The sequence below is a fragment of the Heterodontus francisci genome, chromosome 7, assembly GCF_036365525.1.
Source record: "Heterodontus francisci isolate sHetFra1 chromosome 7, sHetFra1.hap1, whole genome shotgun sequence".
NCBI classification, from domain to species: domain Eukaryota; kingdom Metazoa; phylum Chordata; class Chondrichthyes; order Heterodontiformes; family Heterodontidae; genus Heterodontus; species Heterodontus francisci.
Window position 1 is genome coordinate 99,596,282 of NC_090377.1, and position 13,925 is coordinate 99,610,206.

A 13,925-nucleotide genomic window follows, 5' to 3' on the forward strand; every position below is an offset into this window, starting at 1 on the left:
GAAATGTGCACCATGGACTCTCTTTACTAATGATTGTGCATGATATTTAGATACTACGTGAGGATACTGCATGATATGTTTTATGTGTTTCAATGGTGCTTTGGAAAAAGTATTAGTGTAATAAACCCCTTGAGTATTAAAAGATGCAATCTAAAGCTGTTATGCATACAGATTAGAAAATTTAATGCTAATGTACATACTGATAATGGTTTATCTGATCATTTAAAACAGCAACTTGTAGAAAATTGGAAACTATTTTCAGGATGCAAAAATTAGTTTTATTGTAAATGCTACGCTGACAATTAAATACTATACCTGTGTAACTGTTCTTGATTTTGTATAATCAAGGCATACAGATATTATTCTATTTATAATGATTGCTGTATGATTTACTTTGGATTCGTAGAACCATTCGACGTGCATAAAAGTCTCTGTATTCTTCAGGAAGTTCTTCCAGTGTCTTTAAGGCTCGGTCTAAAATCTGCATAGCTCGTGAAGCTGCTATGGGGTCCTTGTTTCCGTAGGTGTCTGTTTTATCATAGCAGTCTGCTGGAAGATGCTTCCAAAATACATTTACTCCCACTCCAAACTCTTTGGCAACAGTGTTATGAAACCACAATGCTGAAAGAAAAACAGTCAGTCATTCAGATGATTTTTACAACGGAATTCCAAAGAACAATTCATAAACTGAATGTTAAAAGCACGTTAAGTCAGTATAAATTATGAACTTTGAGTCAAATTAATATTCAATATCAAACTCATTTCGAAGACAATTAAAGTGGCATATCTTGGTTCAGGTATATAACCATCGTAAAGTGCAGTCGGATCCTAACTAATATTCAATGGGCAAGATGGATACCCGCAGTTTCAGAACATTTGTCACAACGCACCAAATCCAAAACAAACTACCTATATGAGTGCCTGATCTAATGGGCACTTGAAATATGAATTAAACCTGAATTCAGTTAGATCAGTTCCAACTTCTGCGATCCAAACAAAACACTTGAAATATTTTTGCCATATGTAGCATGTTACATCTGGTCAGGTCTGCAGGATGCACAATGCCGGGAGCCAGAAAATTATTTTTGAAATGTTTATAGCACAGTAAATGCTAGTAACCAGTGAAGGAGAACAAAGGCCCATCAGAAAGTTAAATGCTGGCTGGCTGAAGGTGTTGAGGTCAAAGGATCAGGACAGGGATGAAGCTGGAGTGGAACAGTCATGAAGAAAGGTTCAGTCAAGGTGGGGGAAGGCCACAAAGGGAGTTGGGGTCCAGGTTGGTACACATTATTTTCACTGTTTGACTGGCTGGTCTGAGCTGCACTAGAAGATACTGGCAGAAGTGGCAAACTGGAGATCAGGAATGTTGGACAAACAGCAGTTAAGGCAATGACTTGGTGGGGGTGAAGGGTGGGTTCGTTCATTCAAAATTTAATTCTTTTCATTATGTTTCAATTTCTGCCAAAACTTTGCTTTTATCAGGCAGTTTGATTCAACAATGTTGAATTGTCCACTTACTGTATGGCCAATGTGAGATGAAATAAAGGAGAAGTAGGCTCATTTACCAAGTGCTGAGAAAATAGATTCTTCATTTGATTTGATTGGGGAGAAAACAATATGAAGGCTTACAGATTTTTACAGATGAGCAAAATGCAAGAAATTAAAATGCATTTGTTAAAAAAGCACAAAGATTAATCTATTTATCGAAAAGAAGAACCTGTCCAAGGCTAAAGTAAAATGGTTCTGAAATTTTCCAGACAGTGTCTGTAAAGATATTCACTGACTTGACTGAAGGGCACTAAACTGCCTGATATGTTTACAGAGACAAAAAAAAGAGGAAATACTATTAAAAATGAGTTAAAATATCTGTACAGCAATGCACACAGTGGTTGTAATAAAATGGGGGAGCTGGAGGCAATCATGCATTGGGAGGAAGCAGACATAGTAGGGATTACTGAGACATAGCTACAGAAAAATCAGGACTGGGAATTAAACATTGCCGGGTATAACATATTTAGAAAAGTTGGAGAGGGATAAAGGATAGGTAGAGTAGTTGTACTTCTTATGGATAACATAATAGCAGTAGAAAAAAGGAATGCAGCTATCAGCAAGACAAAAATAGAATCCATATGGATAGAGATAATAAAGAATCAATCACACTAATAGGTGTAGTCTACAGACTACCTAATAGTGGAAGGGAGGTAGAGGAAGAAATATGCAAACAAATTAGGGAATTGAGTATTAAAAAACATAGAATAATCATGGAGGGGGGTTTCAACAACCCTGATATTAACTGAAAGAAGAGGTGGTAAAGGGGATAAGGGAATGGAACTTCTACAATGTGTACAGGACTCGTTCCTAACACAATGGGCTGAATTTTACCGGCCCCTCAACGTCGCAGGTCGCGGCGCGGGGCCCGGTAAAATTCTGTGGGGAGAGGCCCGCCTCGACCCCCGATGCCGAGAAGGGCCCGCTGCATATTACTGGTGGCGGGTGGACCTCGGTACGGTCCCCCACCGCTTGGTGGCAGCACCCCAATTACCATATTCAAAACGATACATGCCTCCCCTGATTATGCAGCCCGCCGCCTCTCGATGCGCGTTTCCGTATTTTACGTTGAACGGGCAGCCATCATGTGCCATCCCATTCACGAACATACAAGCCGGCGGGTCATCAGAGGCAGAAGCGAAGGCAAGTTCAGATATTCAGGGGTCTGACTCTGCATACTGGGATGGAGGAGGGGGGAGGATTACGGGGTCTCACTCTGCATACTGGGAGGGAGGGGGGATATTCAGGGGTCTCACTCTGCAGACATGTAGGGAGCCACTGCGATTCCACCCTCCGTAATGGTTGTCAGCTCTGTGCCATTGATTGCCTCTGTCAGTGATGGAGCAATGGCACTCGAGTCACCCTGTTTGTGGGGAGAGTGCCAGGGACGATAGGCGTGTGAAGCTTATATGTCTTGTGAGCCAATCAATGCAGCTTGTACAATCTTTATGTGGTCATGTGGTGCCACTCTTAGTGGGAGCTAAGACGGGCAATGCTATGCCATGCCATGCCATGCCACATAGCTGCTGCACGAAAGCACCTGATGTACCACTCAACATCAATCTCTGCCCTATCAGGAACCTTCGAAGAATTGAAGGAACCGAGTTGAATTGCAACTTGAACATGGGATGGTTCACCTTATATTCATTGATGCGCTTCTTGAGAGGATCCATATGCGCCGCAGGCAAAACGAACAGGCAATTGCAGCCCACATAGAGGCCCCCTAATCGTGAGCAGCAGCACCCAAGGAGAGCTCGCCACTGCAGATCGCTGTGCATCTGCAGGTCCTGCATGACATATCTGCAGATGTCAGAGCGCCAGTGTCAGAGGCAACTGCAGATGTCGAGAGAGGCAGTGACACATCTCTATGCCCTGCTGAACGATGGCCTGCAGCTCAGGGGCTTCGGGGGACATCCTATGCATGTGGTCCTCAAAGTGACATCAGCTCTCAATTTCTACGCTTCTGCATCATCTCAGTGGCCCACCGGAGATCTTTGTGTGGTCAAACAGTCATAAGTGCATCACTGCATCACGGAGGTCATCGATGCCCTGTTCCAGAGGGCTGGTGACTATATTTGCTTCACGACAGACCCTGAAAGCCAAGCCCAGAGGGCCACCGGTTTCGGTGCCATCTCTGGATTCCCACAGGTGCGAGGGGTCAGAGATTGCATCCATGTGGCCATCAAGGCTCCCGCCGGGTGACCAGCTGAATATGTAAACTGTAAGGGCTTCCACTCAATCAATGTGCAGCTCGTATGTGATCACTGGAAATGATTCATGTAAATCTGTGTTTGCATTCCAGGCAGCTGCCATGACGCCTTCATCCTGTGCCGGTCCCAGCTGCCCTTGCTGTTCACTGAAATGGCTGAGATATGAACATACGAATTAGGGGCAGGAGCAGGCCACTCAGCCCTTCAATAAATTGAGGGCTGAACTGATTACTCCACATTTCCACCTACTCCCAACAACCTTCCACCACCTTGCTTATCAAGAATCTATCTACCTCTGCCTTAAAAATATTCAAAGACTCTGCTTCCACCGTCTTTTGAGGATGAGAATTCCAAAGGCTCATGACACTCAGAGAAAAAATTTCTCCTCATCTCTGTTTTAAATGGGTGACCCCTTATTTTTAAACAGTGACCCCTAGTTCTAGATTCTTCCACAAGGGGAAACATCCTTTTCACATTCACCCTGTCAAGACCCCCTCAGGATCTTATATGTTTCAATCAAGTCGCCTCTTACTCTTCTAAATTCCAGCGGATACAAGCCTAGCCTGTCCAATCGTTCCTCCCATTCCAGGTATTAGTCTAGTAAACCTTCTCTGCTTCCAATGCATTTACATCCTTCATTAAATAAGGAGACCAATACTGTAAACAGTACTCCAGATGTGGTCTCACCAATGCCCTGTATAGCTGAAGCATAACCTCCCTACTTTTGTATTCAATTCGCCTCACAATAAACGATAACATTCTATTACCTTTCCTAATTACGTGCTGTACCTGCATACTAACCTTTTGCGATTCATCAACTAGGCCACCCAGATCCCTCTGCATCTCAGAGCTCTGCAATCTCTCACCATTTAGATAATATGCTTCTTTTTTATTCTTCCTGCCCAAGTGGACAATTTCCCACGTTCCCACATTATACTCCATTTGCCAGGACTTTGCCCACTCGCTTAACCTATCTATACCCCTTTGTAGCCCCCTTATGTCCTCTTCACAAGTTACTTTCCTATTGATCTTTGTGTCATCAGCAAATTTAGTAACCATACCTTCGGTCTCTTCATCTAAGTAATTTATATAAATTGTAAAAAGTTGAGGCCCCCCAGCACAGATCCATGTGGCACACCACTCATTACAGCTTGCCAACCAGAAAATGGCCCATTTACGCCTACTCTCTGTTTCCTGTTAGCTAGCCAATCTTCTATCCATGCCAATATGTTACCCCCTACTTCATGAGCTTTTATTTCTGAAATAACCTTTGATGTGGCACCTTATCAAGTGCCTACTGGAAATCTAAGTACAATACATCCACCGGTTCCCCTTCATCCACAGCACATGTAACTCCCTCAAAGAACTGAATTAATTGGTTACACATGATTTCCCTTTCACAAAACCATGTTGACGCTGCCTGATTACCTTGAATTTTTCTAAATGCCCTGCTATAATGTCTTTAATAATAGCTTCTAACATTTTCCCTATGACAGATGTTAAGCTAACTGGCCTGTAGTTTCCTGCTTTCTGTCTCCCTCCCTTTTTGAATAAAGGAGTTACATTCGCTATTTTCCAATCTAACAGAACCTTCCCTAAATCTGGGGAATTTTGGAACACTAAAACTAACGCATCAACTATCTCACTAGCCACTTCTTTTCACACCCTAGGATGAAGTCCATCAGGACCCAGGGACTTGTCAGCCTCCAGCTCCAACAATTTGTTCAGTACCACTTCCCTGATGATTGTAATTTTCTTGAGTTCCTCCCTTCCATTTCCTGACTTACAGCTAATACTGGAATGTTACTTGTATCCTCAATAGTGAAGACTGATGCAAAATAACTGTTCAATTCATCTGCCGTCTGCTTATTATCCATTATTAATTCCCAGACTCACTTTCTATAGGACCAACGCTCACTTTGTTAACTTTTCTTTTTTAAATATCTATAGAAACTCTATCTGTCTTTATATTTCTAGCTAGCTTTCTCTTGTACTCTAATTTTACCTTCCTTATCAATCTTTTAGTCATTCATTGCTTTTTTTAATATTCCGTCCAATCTTCTGACCTGCCTCCCATCTTTGGACAATTATAGGCTTTTTCTTTAAGTTTGATACTATCTTTAACTGTTTCAGTTAACCATGGATGGCGGGTCCCACCCATGGAATTTTTCTTTCTCATTGAAATGTATCTATTCTGTGTATTCTGAAATCCTCCCTTAAATGTCTGCCACTGCATCTCTATTGACCTATCCCTTAACCTGATTTACCAGTTCACTTTAGCTAGCTCTGCTTTCATGCCCTCATAATTGCCCTTATTTAAGTTTAAAATGCTATCCTTGGACTCACTCTTCTCTCCCTCAAACTGAATGTAAAATTCAATCACATTATGATCGCTGCTACCTAGAGGCGCCTTAACTATGAGGTCATTAATTAATCCTATCTCGTTGCACAATACCAGGTCTAGTGTAGCCTGCTCTCTATTTGGCTCCAGAACATATTGTTCCAAGAAATTATCCCGAAAACATTCTATGTACTCCTCATCTAGGTTACCTCTGCCCATCTGATTTTTCCAGTCTATATGTAGGTTAAAATCCCCCATAATTATCGCTGTACCTTTCGGACAAGCTGCCATTATTTCTTCCTTTAAACCCTGTCCTACAGTGTGGTTAATATTAAGTGGCCTCTACACCACTCCCACAAGTGATTTCTTGCCTTTATGATTTCTCATCTCTACCCAAACTGCTTCTACATCCTGTCTCCTGAACTTAGGTCATCCCTCTCTATTGTGCTAATACCATCATTAATTAACAGAACTACCCCTCCACCTTTTCCTAGCTTCCTATCCTTCTTAAATGCCATGTACCCTTCAATATTCAGGTCCCAATCTATGTCGTCCTGCAGCCATGTCTCTGTAATGGCTATCAGATCGTACTTATTTATTTCTATTTGCGCTCTGAGTTCATCTGTTTTGTTTCGAATGCTGAGTGCATTCAGATACACAACCTTCAGTTTTGTCCTTTTATTATTTTTGTAACCTCTAGCCTTATCTGTTGATTTACTCTTAGATTTGTACGCTCAGTCCCTTCCTGTCACAGACTATGATTTCCCATATTAATACCTTTCTCTCTTGCCTTCTCTCTACCCCTTGATATACCATATCTTCCCAATTTGATTCCTTGCCCCCACTATTCAGTATAAAACCCTCTACTTATGCGGCTCGCTGGAACACCGGCCCTAGCACGGTTCAGGTGTAGACCGTCACAACAGTACAGCCACCACTTTCCTCAGTACTGGTGCCAGTGCCCCATGAAGTGGAATCCACTTTTACCACACCAGTCTCTGAGCCATGCATTCATTTCTCGGGCGGCGCATTGCAGTAATGCTAATGAGCCCCCTCGCGTAATATCGCATGGTCTCGGCGGTGGCCGCTGAATGCAGGCACACCACTGAGTTCAAAGCTGAGTGGAGCACAGTGCGCAAATAAAATTCAGGCCAATATGTAAAAAGCCCAACAAAGGAAGATTTGCTATTAGATTTAGTAATGTGGAATGAAACAGATCACATAAGAGAAGTAAAAGTATAGGAACATCCAGGCAATAGTGACCATAATATATACTTTAAGATGATAATAGAGAAGGATATAAGTATGACAAAAATTAGGTTAATAGATTGGAGAAAAGCTGATTTTGAGGGGCTGAGAAAAGAACGGGAAAATAAAATGGGCAACAATATTGGCAAACAACGATTTAGAACAACAATGGAAACATTTAAAATGGTGTTCAACAGAATGCAGAAAAAATATGCTGCGCTAAAAGGAAAGAATAAACTAAACACTAATGAGATTCTATGGATGAATAAAGACATAAAAGAAAAACTGAGGGCTTGGAAAGAGGCATACATTAAGCACATAGACAACAGAGGAGTGCATGATCAGAGAGAATCCAAATACATTAGGAGAGAAGTAAAAAAAAATTAGGAAAGCCAAGAGAAACAATGAAAGTAAATTATCAAGGAACATAAAACAAAATAGTAAAATATTTTACTGGCACATCAATAAAAAATGGAAGGCTACCTGTTGCCCACTACCTGCTCCGCACTCCCCACAGCAGCCATTCCCACAACCGGATACTTACCATGCCTGTTTTATTTAAGTTGGGGGAGTGGAAGCAAGAACCTGCACAGTGTGCAGGATACAGGACATGTACTGAACTGCACGAAAGCAGGAGGAGTGGCTGGTCCCAGGGCATCTGTGCCACATTCCACCAATCAGCACTAGGCCCACCCGGGCAGCCCCTGTCACTCACAGAGAGTGATCACTTACAGAGAAGGGTCCTCCACCCATCAGAGACAGGTCCCGCCTACCCCCTCTGTACAGAGGAGCCATCAATCAGAGGCAAGCCATGGGCAGATTGGCGGGCAAGATGGAAATCTCGATGGGCCAGATTCCGGCCCGTGGGTCTTATGTTGGACAACCCCAGTTTGGATGCATTTAAGGTGAAGCTAGACAAGCGTGTGAGGGAGAAGGGAATAGAGGGCTATGATGAAAGATTTAGATGAGGAAAGACAGAAGAAGGCTTGAGGAGAGCATAAACACCAGCATGGACTGGTTGGGCTGAACACAGCAAGGAGATACATGACCGGATAATCTATTTTTGTTGTGTTAGTTGAGGGATAAATGTTGGCCAGGACACAAACCAACTTCCTTGCTCTTTTTGAATATTGCCATGGGATTCTTTACATTCACTCGAGAGGGCAGATGGGACCTCAGTTTAACATCTCATCGGAAAGACGGCACCCCTGACAGCGCAGCATTCCCTCAGTACTGTACTGAAGTGTCATCCCAGATTTTGTGCTCAAGTCTCTGAAGTGAGGTGAACCCATGATCTTCTGACTCAGGGGCGAGAGTGACACCTTCACTATTTAGTTAATTTTAATAGCATTACGACAATTCTTATGATCTACATTATTAATATGATGAAAGGATTTATTAATGTTCTGCTGGTCTATTTTGAGATGAAATCTAAGTGTGGTTTTTGCACTTGTAGATTACCTGGAATGAAAAGCACATCTCCTGGATCTAATTGACATTCATAGCACTGGGCTTTGGAAAATTGTGGATATTTCCCTAGATCAGGGGTGTCCATATCCAAGACCTCAGACTTATCACCTGTGCAAAGTTAGAAAAAAAAACTAAGTTGAAGATCACAGTATATTATAAAACTATAAGAGCTTAAAAGAACAATTATTATTTAAGATACTTTTAAATTTTAAAGTGCCAACCTACATATGGATTGATTTTGATTCTCTATATTGTAACATTTTGTTACTGAAACTGGAGACAATCCCAGAACTGCATAAACATTATGAGTGGGACCTGACATGTCATTTGCGAAAATAAAAGCAGTGCGAGTTGAGTGTGGGTTAGGAAACCAGTAAGAGGGAAACAAACTTTTTGCCTTGGTACTCAGTGGTATTTACTGGAACTACCCGTGTGACCTTTGGATTGTTGGTATCATGATTTTCTCCTTTTCCATACAGCAATTGCTTTAAATACCGATCTTATTTACTCTAATTTTCTATACTTCTAAGGAATTAGTGCACAACATAGAAAATGTCCTATTTCTCTTTCTTTCACTGCTCCTTCACTTGCGATGTTCTTTATATATTTATTTAATTTGCTTACACTGAATTAGAGGTAAAGTCCTGATAAAGTGATGCAATGGTTTTTCAGCTTTGCCAATGGTACCTGCCAATAAGCTGTACTACTTTATTGAAAGTAGTTTCAAAAAAAATCCATATGAAAACCATGCCACAATTAGCCATAGGAAGATAGAAACAGGACTAGGCCATTCAGCCCCTCATTCCTGTTCCACCATTCAATTATATCATGGTTGATCTGTATCTTACCTGCATCTATCTGCCTTGGCTCCATATCCTTTAAAATCCTTACCTAGCAAAAATCCATCAATCTCAGATTTAAAATTATTAATTGAGCTAGTATCTAATGCTTTTTGTGGGTGAGAGCTCTACACTTCAATTACCCTTTGTGTGAACAAGTGTTTCATAACTTCTCTCCCCAGTGGCCCGGCTCTGATTTTAAGATCTCCTTGTCCTATATTCCTCCACGAGTGGAAAAAGTTTCTAACTAGCTTATTAATTCCTTTCAAAATCCTAAAAACCTCAATCAAATCACTCCTTAACCTTCTATTTTCTAGTGAATACAAGCCTGATTTATGTAATCTTTTCTGCTCATCTAATCCTTGCAGCCCTGGTAACATGAGGGTGAATCTGTGCTACACTCCATCTGAGGCGAATATATCCTTTCAAAGGAGTGGTGCCAAATGAGTTGTCCACAGTTTTCCTAATGTGGTCTAACCAGGGCTTTGTGTAGCAAAACTTCCTCCCCTTTATATTCTAGCCCTCTAGTTATAAAAGCTAAACTTCCAGTTGTCTTTTTGATTTCATTTTTGTACCTCACCACTACATTTTAGTGATCTGTGTACATGGAATCTTTGAATGGCACTGCTCCTAGCTTTTCACCATTTAAAAATACTGAAATCTATCCTTTTTTGATGCAAAATAGATGACCTCAAACTTACCCGTGTTGAAATCCATTTACAATAGTTTTGCCCATTCACTTAATCTATCAATGTCTCTGTAATTTTATGCTCCCGTCTACACTACTTACCTATGCCATGGACCTTTGTCTCATTGGAAAACTTGGATATATCACTCTTTATTGTCTTCTAAGTTATTAATAAATATAGTGAATAAGTGAGGCCCCAGCACAAATCCTTGTGGGACTGCAGATTACAGCAAAGATGGTTCTGAAGAGGTCAGAAACTGAGCCTGTCAAATAATTCCCCCAAATTATATCAATGACACTTTGAATTCAAACAGTTATAGGGTATGAAAGATAACTTCAAGCAGAGATGCCATGCTCTGCATGATTCTCTACAGTACCCCTGATACCAAAAGATGATTTGGACTCATATCCTGAACAAAAATATCTAAAGTAAGTTCGACATGTAGGAGAGGACAGAGAAGAAATTGGCGCAATGTAAATAAAAATAAAAACCATTCAGTGCAGAACAAAGATTCTGCCTTTACATAGTATTAAAAGATACTGCATTGTAACAGGGCTAGCAGCTTAATTAGGATCCCCAAGCAAAATCCACTTAGGGAAAATATTTTATCAGAACTATTGCTTCCTTCCAAGTTTGCTTTATTGCAAAAGAAAGGTATTATGTCACAACATAATTGTATTGTCAGGATAAGCTCTTCTTAGTACATTCGAATTATATAAGAATACATCATTTTATATATTGATTGCTTCGCCAATTACTGCCATTGATGATTAAAGAATGAGAAGACATATCCCAGCAGAGCAAATAGGTTAACAGTGAACTTAAATACTTGAAAGGCACTTTGTTCTTATAACTGGCGCTCTGCCTTTCCATGAATATTCAACAAAGACATGAACACTAAGCAGATGGAACTAATTATCCTGCAGAGCACCTCCACAATCATTACACTTCCTAGTCTTGCAAAGAGATATGTAAATTGGGCTTGATGATACTTAATTTAGAATGAGTTTTTAAACAGTCTCGTAGGATCTGATGCAATACTGTGTCTTCTTTCAATCCCTGACTCTAAGTGTTACCTGTTAGGTACAAGTAAGGTGCATCCCGAGGGCTGAAAAGCATCACTCGTTTTCTTCCAATTACTTGGATCAATAGGTTATCCATAACCTGTAGGAGATAACAGTATGTTGCAAACAATTATTTTAGAAAGATACAACTTCCACTTTATATCATTGAAACTGCAGCTTTGAGAAGATAGCTGTCTCTCCATTGAGGTTCCAGTTATATTGTGTATTTAGTGTTGGTGGGGAATGATCTGCATATGGGGTTATCTTGGAAGTTGCATTTTTCTGTGATTTTCTGCTAATTTTAAATGAAAAAATTCCATTCTCTATTAAACTATAATACTATGATGACACAAAAATTTGTTGGTGAGAAATGAAGACCTCTAATATGCAGTAAATGCAGTTGAGTATAAGTCAGAAATGAGAAGCTGTCCCCTGTGAAGCCACTGCTGGAGATAGTCAAGCAGCAATTCTGGTTAGCGAAATAGGCAGAGAATGTCTTGAACAATGCAAACATCCAGGTTTTTGGGAAGAGAACTAGCTGTGCTGGGTAGTTATATTTGGCATCTGACATAGAGTCACTAAAACCCGAGCCCGGAAAGGAGGCAGTCAACTGGTGGGTAAAGGCTAGATGCACCACAAAATGAAGCTGATACGATGCTAAAAAATAGTGCATTGATATTTAATGGAGCTGGACAACTATCCTTCAACAAATGAATTCAAACTGAAACTGATGGAGAACTCCACTACCAAAAATTACATACAACAGACATTACCCAAAGATAAAAATAACACTATTGTGCATCTGAAGGTTAACAGTTCTGCCACTTCTTTCTCTATTTTTTGCCAGTTTTCTTCGCCTCTCCTGAAGGTATTGACTGAACAGTAGGTCTCTATGGGTCAGTTCAACCCTCCACACATAAGCAATTTCCAGCAGATATCATTGCATAATGATTAGCAGCAGGAACCTTGGCTGATTTTTCACACCATAACTCCCTTAATGCACTCTAACTGGCATTTTGATTAAGATTAGCCAAACTTGAATAGATGAAAAACTTCTGGTCTTTAGATCAGTTAAATATCAACCTCAAAAATCTGCATGGTGGCACATCTCTCAGCAAGCCTAGAGATATGCTAGCCCTGGATCACCACTGCAGAAGGTAAATCTTGGATGCCTACACATTCACTACAGCAGCGAGGAAAGTCTGAAGAGTCTGTGGCTGGGAAGAGGGGATGTTAAGCCTACTATGCCTACTTTCCCTCCCCCAGGAATAACAACTTGGTGCCCCTACTTGGTGCCCTCCTTAAAACACCCTAATAAATGTTACTTCTTTAATCTTCATGGGTCCAGGCTGCTAGGAGCTTCAGGTGAGCTTCACTGATGCTAAATAGTCCAGGGCTGACCATGTGTCACGTCCCTGAGTAGTGCCTGGACAAGTGACCTCTGACATTCTAACTGGTCATTTGGTTTGATATTATGTGGCCATATATTAGATTCCAGTCACTAGCTTAGCAATGCCCAAAAAATAATTCAGTGGCACTAGCTTTGATTCATAAAAGGACCCCATGGTTGGAAACTAGACCAGAGCCCGAATACAGGTTGCAGCTGCGTGCAGGAATTGCTGTTTGGCCCTTTGTCCCATTAACAAGGAACACAAGCTCCAACAACTCATGAGCACCAACCATATCTTTCTTCTCCTTCACTTCCCTCTGACCCCCACCCCTTCTTCTAATCTCACTCATTGGCATGTATTCACAATACCTCCTGACCTTCCCCACTCTGACAATGAACGATCTGTACTTAGCAAAGGATTCAGTTTTATCCCCTTACGCCCCCAGCTCAATGAATTTCGCACTCGGCATGACGTTGAGCTTTACTTCTGTCGTCTTCGCCTCTGGGCTCACTTCTTTGACCAGGAGTCCTCCCCTTGACCAGTGAACCCATTCACCCACCTCCACCTAGACACCTCCCTCTGGTCTCTTACCCACTCTTGATCTTTTCATTGAGGACTGTCAGCATGACATAGGCCGTCTTAATTTCTCCACTCCCTTCACTCACACTAACCTATCTCCCTCTGAACTTGCTGCACTCCGTTCTCTTAGATCTAACCCCAACATTGTGATCAAACCTGCTGACAAGGGTGGTGCTGTTGTTGTCTGGAGTACTGACCTCTCCTTACAGAGGCTGACCACATCTGGAGTACTGTATACAGTACTGGTCTCCTTATTTAAGGAAGGATGTAAATGCATTGGAGGCAGTACAGAGAAGGTTTATTAGACTAATATCTGGAATGGGCGGGCTGTCTTACGAGGAAAGATTGGACAGGCCAGGCTTGTATCCGCTGGAATTTAGAAGAGTAAAAGACAACTTGATTGAAACATATAAGATTCTGAGAGGTCTTGACAGAGTGGATGTGGAAAGGATGTTTCCCCTTGTGGGAGAATCTAGAACTAGGGGTCACTGTTTAAAAACAAGGGGTCGCCCATTTAAGACAGAAATGAGGCAAAATTTTTTCTCT

General features: G+C 41.3%; 1 protein-coding gene across 1 annotated transcript in view; it reads right to left on the reverse strand.

The window, feature by feature from the left end:
• Positions 1-255: 255 nt before the first annotated feature.
• tyw5 (tRNA-yW synthesizing protein 5) overlaps positions 256-13,925 on the reverse strand; it is a 65,053-nt gene continuing 51,383 nt past the window's right edge. Inside the window, exons 6-8 of the mRNA XM_068034603.1 lie at positions 11,422-11,509; positions 8,809-8,925; positions 256-621 (exon numbers count right to left, since the gene is read on the reverse strand). Coding sequence (XP_067890704.1) covers positions 365-621; positions 8,809-8,925; positions 11,422-11,509 — 462 coding nt within the window. The 3' untranslated portion in view covers positions 256-364. The remainder of the gene's footprint in view (positions 622-8,808; positions 8,926-11,421; positions 11,510-13,925) is intronic.